At 41.8% G+C, this 10,710-nt stretch overlaps 1 protein-coding gene across 1 annotated transcript in view; it reads right to left on the reverse strand.

Moving 5' to 3' along the window:
• Positions 1-2,019: 2,019 nt before the first annotated feature.
• The window catches only part of adgra1a (adhesion G protein-coupled receptor A1a), a 49,332-nt gene continuing 40,641 nt past the window's right edge, over positions 2,020-10,710 (reverse strand). Inside the window, exons 4-5 of the mRNA XM_037690690.1 lie at positions 3,555-3,650; positions 2,020-3,478 (exon numbers count right to left, since the gene is read on the reverse strand). Of these exons, the coding sequence (XP_037546618.1) occupies positions 2,020-3,478; positions 3,555-3,650 (1,555 nt within the window). The remainder of the gene's footprint in view (positions 3,479-3,554; positions 3,651-10,710) is intronic.

The raw sequence follows: 10,710 nt of genomic DNA on the forward strand, positions 1-10,710 counted from the left end.
CATCAAATTTAAATGATTTTATATGAACTCTTTAAGGGTCTTAAGTTAAAAAGAAAACCCTCCACATTTCAAATTTTCAAATCAACAAAATATTTACTTTATGGCAAATTAAAAAAAGGCAGTTAATCCCAAGACTATGCTTTGTTGTTTTGACAATTTAAAAAAATTAAAGTCTGGAGTTTTATAAAGATCCTTCTGGTTAGAGCTGTCATTTCTGACCCAAACCTGGAACCCGGTCATAATAATGTGCTTAATGTGTGGGCCGGGTCGATGCTGGGCTATTGATTGCGTCAGCAGACGTATATGGCTGACGATCCAATTATATGGCAACGTGGCTTGCCATACAATCACCAGCTGCATGCAGCCATTTGACCGTGTGCTGACCCGCCAGTTGAAAAAAGTTTAAAAAGGTTCAGTTAAGCTTCAGATGGACTACTGCCAGTGATCCATCAAAGCCCAAATGGACGTTCAATCAGCTGCTGCACTCAGCAGTTGTGCGTGGCCGACAACCCAAACAAGGTGAGATCCCAAAATATCCTTGCAGACATCAGAGCAGGGTCCGTGTCTGAATAATGCAGAACGCAGGCAGAAACTGGGATTTAATGCGCTTTGACGGCCATGAAAAGACAAACACCCCCTCAGCTCCGATCTTCTGCCCCCTTAGCCTCACACATCCGCCGACCGTTATAAGCAGTCAAAGCTTAATTAAAAATGTTTTTTTTTTTTTTTCCGAGTTCGGACCTGTAGTTACTGTTAACTCGTCGGGTGAGATTCGGAAATGATGGCTACGGGTCCCGCTGGGCCGGGTTGGATTTTTTTAGGCCCAAATGCAACTCTACTTACGGTTCTGTAGATGAAAATGAGGCCTTGTTTCAGTCAAACACTCCTGTCTCTCTGTGATCAGACAAGGAAGGTTTTTTATCTAATCATTTTTTTATTACTATTTTTATGAGGTCCTCCTTTGGCAAAACCAATGGCAGTCAGCTGCTGTCAGCTGTGGAATGTCCAGTTCTGCAACCTGCATGCATATCAAACAGCTTTTTAGTGCTAAATGTTTACTTGTACACATTATAAGTGAGATTTTGCTCTTTACGTCCAAACTAGAACAATTTTATCAGACAAGATGAGAGGCAGGGCCATGCAGCTCTGCTGGCGTGAGCTAAATTCTGTCTTGGTAAATTATTTTTATAGAGGCTCTCAAATGTAAACACAAAGCACCACCTAGTGAGCCAATATAAAAATATAAAGTATAGGGATAGATATTAAAAAAAAAATACTGAGAAGGATGCATTGTTTAATGATGTGATAAAAATGTGATTAACAGGTATATTTACAGTGATTTTAATGTGGTTAATTTTCCTCCTCAGGAACACGAGTGTAGTAAAGTTACTGTGGTTATGAGAGCATCTGGAAAAAAATCTGACAAAATAAAAAAGTAGAAGAATTTTTAGACTTTGTCAAAAAATGTACTTATATATTGCACCAAAAATAAACACATTAATTAATTAATTAATAAACAAACTAATAAAACAGACAAAAATTAATGTGTGGCAGATTTTTTTCCCATATGATTTTTAAAGGGTCACCAGTCTGACTGTGTTGCAAACGTTTCAGTTTTGTGAAGGTTGTTTCACGTGAGTTTTCATTTGACTTGACCTCTATGTGTTTGGACTGTGGATGGAATGTGAATGAGCTGACACAAACTAACAATAATGAAAACATTAAACAATGAAAACCAACTGGAAGTGATCTGATTTAAATAAAGTGTTTAGTTTCTTGGACATTAGATATTGAGCACAGTGTCCTTGAAGATCCATAAAATACTGGTTGGAACTTTAAATGTCATGAAGTACATTACTGATTCAGTTCTACCTGAAGTTATTTTTCTCATAAAGGGGTCTGAAGTACCATTAGGGTCTTAAAGGTCAGTGTGGTTTAAGGGCAAAGTTAAAGGCAGAAACACTCAAACATTTAAAAATTGATTTGTGATTACAGAGCAGCTGCTCCAAGCTTAAAAAGCTATACTGTGGTTTCATTTTTCCATGGGCCAGTCCGTATATTTCCTGTGGTATCTGACCCAAACAAGCCATCTTCTTGCAGACTCCTGTTTCGGCCAATGGCTCCCCGGCGGCTGACAGTGGCTTGCTGTCGAGGCAGTGTGTTTCTTGGGAAGCCTCTCTGCTCCACATTTAGATAGTGATTCTCCTTGTTTTGGTCTTCTGTCGTTGACATGCAGCTGTAAGGGTTGTGATCTTGCTGATGCTGCAAGGTTAGGGAATCAGGTTTCTCACAGAAGGCTGCATTAGGACTGGAGCTGTACATGTGCCACTGGCAGTAATGGGGCCCTTGAGAACGTATAAGGGGACTGTGACAGGAAGCTGTGCTGTCATGCACGTTTTGGGCATGACTAAGGTAGAATGTCTCTGAGTCTTGTACACTGTGGCAAGACATTTGGCATTGCAAAGTGTAGGAAGAAGCTATCTGCTTATCCAAGTGAGGGCTGGTACTGGGAAGCTGGAGATCTGGGTGTGGGCTGTTGGAAACCATTGATGGCTCATCAGGGTGCTGTAAAGCCTGTTGGCTGCCCACTTGGGTGCTGTGCACACTTCCATCCATACTGGATGAAATCATGTGTGAACGGTAGTCCTGAAGACGTGGGCGGATAAAAGAGCGTGACTTTTCTCTGTCAGTAAGGCAGCTCTGTAGAGGAAGAGTTGGACGAGGCAGCTCATCTGAAAGTGTGTGTGTACGTGATGAGGACACCGGCTCAATGAGAGGTGGGATGGGAGATGCAGAACTCATGACAGTGACACAACATGAACCCATGTTGCTTGGAGTTGGGCTTAAAGGAGGCGGAGTGATTTTGTCAAATGAACTCTGCAAAAGATGGGACGAAAGCAAGGGCTGCTTGCCTGAGCAAGGTGAGCTCAAGTGGCAGTGTGGCAGGTGGGGTTCCTGCTTCTGACTCTGGCCCTCAATATTCCCAGCTTCTGTCTTGGCTTTAGATGGGCAACAAGCCCACCAACTATTCCACACATCATCACGTTTGGCACAGTGCTGAATGAGAAGAAAAAGTCCTAGAGTCACACAAAAAGCTCCATACAGGCAGCTGAACACCATATCCAGGAAATATCCGAGTGACACTGCTAATGCTCCCAAAGCCCACGTAGACAACAACAGGAAGAGGGTAAAAGCCGTGGCCCATAGCTGGGACTTGAATGACTGTTCATTAGCCAGTACTGATACGCCGGCAGAAAATGGTGGACATTCTCCAGCAGCTCCCGCAGCCCCTCCTCTGCTAGGGTGACAACGATCTTCAGTAGACTGATCCTCACACCGAACCCGCAACTCATACCTCCTTTCCGGGTGGTGCTTCAACTGGATGTAGGTGTACAAGAAGTACATGAACATGATCAAGACTAGAAGACCCACTGGAGCATAAAAGCCTCCGAGGCTTGGCTCCCATGCCATCCAGCAACTGAAAATAACACAAAGTGACTAATGTTGATGACTGACACACAACAGAAAAATAATTGTGTAGACAGGATACTTACAACAACGCATCATCTCTGCTGCCATAGTTCTCCAGATCAAACACTGCTGTAACTCCAACAATTATCAGAGGGATCCCGTCACATACCAGATAAAATCTGCAACACCAGAAAGTTCAAATGACATCAAATAAACTATGAATGACAATGTGGGTTTGTCTGCCAACAGAAAGGACCACCATCAAACTGAGAGAGAGTTTGAAGGTTGAGCAGTGATTTTCAAATATCCAACAGTGAAAAGAGTATATAAATCTGAAAGTAATGTATAGAAGTACATTTTCATATGACTGTCATTTTGATGAGCATCTGTCATATTTTTTACTGGTGCCTGGTATTTATTTGCTGTTTACACTACTACAAGGTTGTTTCCCAACCACCATGGTGCCTTTCAAGACAGGGAGCATTTTTCTTCACACCTGCACAAATAGTTTCAGAGACCGCTACATCTGCTTCCGCCACAGTTTTATTTAGAGGAGAACCACCTTCTTCTTTCTGCTGCTACATTTATGGGTCTGCCTACATCTCCCAGCATCCTTCTCTGTCAAATAAACCCTCTGCAGTTCCTCCTTCATTACATCCATGAACTTTAACTATGATCTTCCTCCCTTGCAGTTTTATGTTTAATAGTAAATAGTATGTTTAATTTAATTCATCAAACCAGCTTTGACTCTAAAATTTTGGGAGTTACAGCTGGACCTCATAGTCTTTGTTTTTATCCATACAATCACTTTATTATGATTAAAGTCTCAACAAATTGACCTCACTTAACCTTGTTTGTGGTGTTGTTGTTTAAAGAAGTAATGTCTGAAATTAGGACCGTCTAACAGCCTGTCAATATAATGTTCTTCATCACATTTTCTTTCAAAGCATAATGAGGCAGAGACTGATTATTACATTTGTAAAGACAACTTTGGTGCTGTTTAGTTTAGACCCTCACCTCATCTCACCTGGACAGTGAGAATCTTGGAGGGGAAGTAACAACCCTGTCTGCTTTTGTGTCTTTATTTCTTCTCTTGCTTATTATGACAGTAGGTTATACAAAATCACAAGAGCACATGCACACATTGGAGATTTTTTGATACAGAATATTTCTCTGTTAGCAAACTTGCATCAATCACTGTTTTCTTTTTGTCTTAAATGTTTATGACAAAATAAAATTATCTGCTGCCTGGGAGCAGTCAACATTTTAATGGAGACTCCTGAATTCATTTTCTTTTTAATTCAACCTTTATTTAAACAGATAAATCACATTGAGCCTCGAAGACTCATTTACAAGTGAGATCTGTTTGGACAGACAATACAGCCTGATTTGTGTTTGTACTGTTTTTGTCATGATGAGCTCTCTGAATTGTCAAAAATAATAACTTCATTCAAACCATCCACATGTCTGCTAGATCTCATCCTAACCAGACTGTTTAAAGAGGTATTTCCTTTAATTAATAATCATGTCTTGGATCTACTTAATTTGTCTCTAATAAACGGTTACATACCACAGCACTTTAAGATTGCTGTAATTACAGTAAACCTTTAAGAAACATAACCTTGATTCAGGAATCCTAGCCAATTATAGATCTATATCTAATCTAACTTTCAGCTCAATAATCCTAGTTACTGCTCAGTTGCGTGATCATCTGCAAAGAAATAATCTGTTTAAAGAGTTTCAGTCGGGGTTTAGAGCTCATCATAGTACAGAAACAGCACTAGTAAAAGTCACTAATGATATTCTCATGGCCTCCGACAATGGACTTGTGACTATACTGGTCCTGTTAGACCTCAGTGCTGCATTTGATACAGTTGATCACAATAGTTTACTACAGAGGCTTGAATATGATGTTGGAATTACAGGAACTGTTCTAAAATGGTTTTAATAATATCTATTTGATAGATTCCAGTTTGTAAATGTAAATAATGAATCTTCATCATAAACCAAAGTTAGTCATGGAGTTCCTCAGGGTTCAGTGCTTGGACATTACTCTTTACTTTATATATGCTTCCATTAGGTAAAGTTATTAAACAGCATGGGATACATTTTCATTGTTATGCTGATGATACACAATTATATTTGTCCATGAAACATAATGAATCCAATCAGCTACTTAGACTTCAGCATGTCTTAAAGACATAAAAACCTGGATGACCCTTAATTTTCTCCTGTTGAACACAGACAAGACTGAGGTTTTGGTTTTTGGACCTGAGCACCTTAGGAATTAATTTTTCAGTCTTTCTCCTTCTTTAGATGCCATTAATCTGTCCTCCTGCTCTAATGTTAAAAATCTTGGTGTTATTTTTGATCAAGACATGTCTTTTATCCCCACATTGAAAACGTTACTAGAACTGCCTTCTTCCACCTGTGTAATATCGCTAAAATTAGAAACAGCTTATTTAAAAATGATGCAGAAAAACTGGTCCATGCATTTGTCACGTCTAGACTGGACTATTGCAATGGTTTATTATCTGGGTGTCCAAATACTTCCTTAAAACGTCTTCAGTTGATCCAAAATGCTGCTGCCAGAGTCTTAACTGGAGTTAGTGGGAGAGATCATATTTCTCCAGTTTTAGCTTCTCTCCATTGGCTCCCTGTCAAATCCAGAATAGAATTCAAAATATTCTAACCTACAAAGCTCTCAACAACCTAGCTCCATCTTATATTACAGATCTTGTTGTTCCATATTTTCCTAACAGAGCATTTTGCTCTCAGACGGCAGACTTACTTGTGGTCCATAGAGTTTCCAAAAACAGAATGGGAGGCAGATCCTTCAGTTATCAGGCTCCTCTCTTGTGGAACCAACTTCCAGTTTCTGTCCATGAGGCTGACACATTGTTCAGTTTTAAGACTGGGCTTAAGACTTTCCTTTTTGATAAATCCTATAGTTAGAGTTGGCTTGTTATTCTGCTTAGACTACTAGAGGAGAAATTGACCTCATTTCCTTAAATGAATTGTTTAAATTGAATAGTTTTCATTTGATATTATTTCTATCTTAACATGTGATTCTTGACCTGCCATTGTGTATCTGTCATGGTTTCCTGTTCCTCTCGAACTCAGCTAGTTGAAGCAGATGGTTGTTTCTCCTGAGCCTGGTAAGTGAGTGCTGGTGAGTCCTGAGCTAAAAGTTTCTTCCTCATGATGGAGTTTTTCCTTTACACTGTCGCCTTCATGCTTGCTCAAGATGAGAGTTCTGTGATGGAGTTAAACTCAAAGCAGTCTGCTCCTCAGATAATGTTAAATTATTATTTTTATGAGTGTTTCTGTTCAGTGCCCTGAGACGACTTCTGTTGTGACATGGCACTCTATAAATAAACTGAATTGAATTGAATTGTTTATCTGGCAACCCTGCTGATGCTGATACTGCTCAGTTGCATTATGTTTAGCATGTTTAGTGTCAGCATTTTCACAGTTGTGTCCAAACTGGCAATTGCACAAATATACTTATGGGCCTACGATGTTGTTGGTTTGCTCCTATTTGTTGAAAAAAGGTGAGTAGCACAAGAAACTCTGCTCTCTGCCAGTTATTGTAGCTGTTAGTGCAAAAAATTTAGATTGCAGCCATCTGATGTGCGCAAGTATGACTTCACACCTGTGTTGTATTTCACTCGTCTCCTGGGGGGTTCCCTCAAAAACCTCCACTCAGAGACCAGGATTCAGAAACCTTTGGTTTCAGAAAGAACTAGGACTGTTGTGAACACAAACACCTGAACTGCAGCAGAAATGATGTGGTTTCATCTAACAAGGCTGTCAGGTCCTCTGGATGGATTCTTCTTTGTTGAAACATTTCGTCTTTTATCCAAAAGACTTCATCAGTCTGAGACGCAGCAACAAACTCAGTCTTATAAATAGCACCTTCTCATAGTGGATCAACATGATTGCTGGTGACAGCCAAAACTAGATGTTCACATGCAGAAGGAGGACCATCAGCCTAACAATTATTGCCCTAATAATTGATAGTTAGTGCCCTGATAGATTCCTGAAGTAGGAATAGTAGTACAACTAGTAAGTAGTAGTTTATTATATATATATATATATATATATATATATATATATATATATATATATATATGTATGAAATGTTAAAAGAAATGTTAAAAGAAATGTTAAAAGCCACCCAAACAGAAAACCTTGGCCGAATGCAGAGGTGCGTACCCTGCTGGAAGCCAGGAACACTGCCTTCAGGTCTGGAAACTCAGAGGAGCTGAGTAGGACAAGAAAAGAGCTGGTTGCTGGTATTAAGAGGGCCAAGGCCACATATGCAAAGAGGATCGAGGGTCAATTCATCTCACAAGACCCTCGGAGCATGTGGAGGGGCATTAAGCGCATAACAGATTATAAAGGAAGGAGTGAACAATGCCCCAAAGACCCATCTCTGCCTGATGCCCTCAACAAGTTCTATGCACGCTTTGAAGACCCAAACAGACCACCCAGCACCAGACTCACCTCGCCACCGGATGAAGAGCATCTCAGCGTGACCTCAGCAGAAGTAAGGAGTACCTTCAGGAGGATTAATCCGCACAAAGCAACTGGCCCAGACAACATCCCCGGAAAAGTGTTGAAGGAATGTGCTGATCAGCTCTGTGAGGTGCTGGCAGACATCTTTAACACCTCACTTACCCTGGAGACAGTTCCCACCTGCCTGAAGACTGCCACCATCATCCCAGTCCCAAAAAGCTCTACAGTGACTGGTCTGAATGACTATCGGCCAGTGGCCCTCACCCCGATAGTCGCTAAATGCTTCGAAAAACTGGTCATGACTCACATCAAAACAACCATCAACATCAACGAGGACCCTCATCAGTACGCATACCGTGAGAACCGATCAACAGAGGATGCAATCTCCTCTGTGGTCCACACTGCGCTCAACCACCTGGAGCAGAAAAACTCTTACGTCCGTATGCTCTTTGTGGACTTCACATCCGCCTTCAACACCATGATCCCCCAAACCCTGATGGACAAACTATCCACACTAGGACTAAGCCCCTCCATCTGCAACTGGGTACTAGACTTTTTAACAAACAGACCACAGTTAGTGAGGATCCACAACCTCTCCTCCTCCACCATAACCCTCAGCACTGGCTCTCCTCAGGGATGTGTGTTGAGCCCCCTTCTGTTTACTCTGCTCACATATGATTGTGTAGCTACCCATCCAGGCTGTCACATTGTAAAGTTTGCAGATGATACAGCGGTGGTGCGATGCATCACAAACAATGATGAGTCCAGCTACAGGCAAGAGGTGGAACACCTGGAGAGCTGGTGCAGAGAGAATAACCTTCACATCAATGTGAAGAAGACAAAGGAGATGATTGTGGACTTCAGAAGGAACAAAAACACCTACACCCCCCTGAACATAAGAGGATCTGCAGTGGAAGTGGTCTCCAGCTACAAGTACTTGGGTGTACACATGAATGACAACCTCAGCTGGAGCAACAACACCACCAGCCTGATCAAGAAAGCTCATCAGAGACTCTACTTCCTCAGACGGCTGAGGCGAGCTGGTCTGGGAAGCTCAGTCCTCACCTCCTTCTACAGGTGTGCAGTAGAGAGCATCCTGTGCTCCAGCATCAATGTGTGGCATGGAGGCTGCACAGCTGCAGAAAGAAAAGCTTTGCAGAGAGTGGTGAAGGCTGCACAGAAATCTGTTGGAATCGGTCTCCCCACCATCACAGACATCTACACCTCCAGATGCAGGAAGAGGGCCACCTGCATCATGAAGGACCCCACCCACCCAGCACACACACTTTTTGCCCCACTCCCCTCAGGAAGGAGGTTAAGGAGCATTAAATGTAGAACCACTAGACTGAGGAACAGCTTCTACCCTGAGGCTGTTAGACTCATGAATCTCTAACTAGAATAATCACTGTGAAAAACCATATCATGTTGCTGCTGATCTGTTTCATGTTGCTGGTGATCTGTTTCAATTTTGATGTGTTCATGCGTGCACATCTACTCACAGACTCATGTTCATGTTTGTGCTGATGTTCAATGTTTTATGTTATGAGTGCTTAGTGTATATTTAGTTGATGTTTTTCTTAGTTCATATCTTAGATGTTATTACTGTTTTTCTTATACATTTTATTGTCGGATGTAACTGGGACCCCGTGTACATAATTTCGCTCCACCACATGTACCACATGAGGTGCGAATGACAATAAAGAAACTGACTCTCTGACTCTGATATATATATATATATGTAGCGCCCCCTAGCGTCCTTAGCGTTATGGGGGTGGCTAACCCGAGTTCTTTAAATCAGTTGGTATCTCTACCTGAATATTCTAAATGTTTACCCCTTATACCATGAAGTATAACACAGTAGAATAAGCATACGTTTTAAACTAATAAACAGTTTAATGAACAATAGCACAGTTTCTTCAGTCAGTAATGAAATAGAAATGATACGATTAACCTCGTTAAACAGATAGGAAACTTAAAGCCGGCAGCTAAAAATTAGTCTCGGTCGTCGCAGGCCTGATGTTGCTGCACTCGCGCCCTTCCCGCTCTTTCCATTAACGTCCCCAACAACCATGTCCCCCATCACCTGAATACGTCCCTCTCCACGAGGTCGTACGTGCCGTAGTCTGTCTGCTTCTGTCCAATGTTCTCCCCAAGGTTGAAGAATCCACGCCGAGGTCCTCGCGTTACACACAGCTGGCTATCCGCCAACCGTTCTCCGAGGTCCACGCATCTCTCACGGCTGGCTAGCCACCAACCGTTCGCCGAAGCCCGCTAGCGGTAGCCACAGAGCTAGCGACCTAACGGGATTGTTCTCCACGGGGTTAGTCACCCACGCAGCTTCAACCTCCACAGGTCAACGGGAGTCCTTTTCTACCCCCTCACTGGCAAGAACAGCAGTTCAGTGGGGTGTTCCCCCACCGCGATAGTCCACGGCAGCAGTGACAGTTCACAGCAACAGTGATGTCCTCCATCTTCCCTGTCACTCTCGTCACGTCCCTTCTCATACCGGAAGCCCTCCTTCCCCGACCACCAAAATAAAATCCCAAGCAACCACATATTACAGTTACATTGTTTGTTTTTTTTCAAACAATAACTGAACATATATTAAACTCAAAACACAATAGGTTTGCATATTCCATAAACACAAACTGAACATATATTAAACTCCACGTTTTTATTTATGAGTTCTCTAATAATTACAACAGACATGAACAAAAA

Source organism: Nematolebias whitei, chromosome 17 (assembly GCF_014905685.2).
Source record: "Nematolebias whitei isolate Nwh7 chromosome 17, NemWhi1, whole genome shotgun sequence".
NCBI lineage: Eukaryota > Metazoa > Chordata > Actinopteri > Cyprinodontiformes > Rivulidae > Nematolebias > Nematolebias whitei.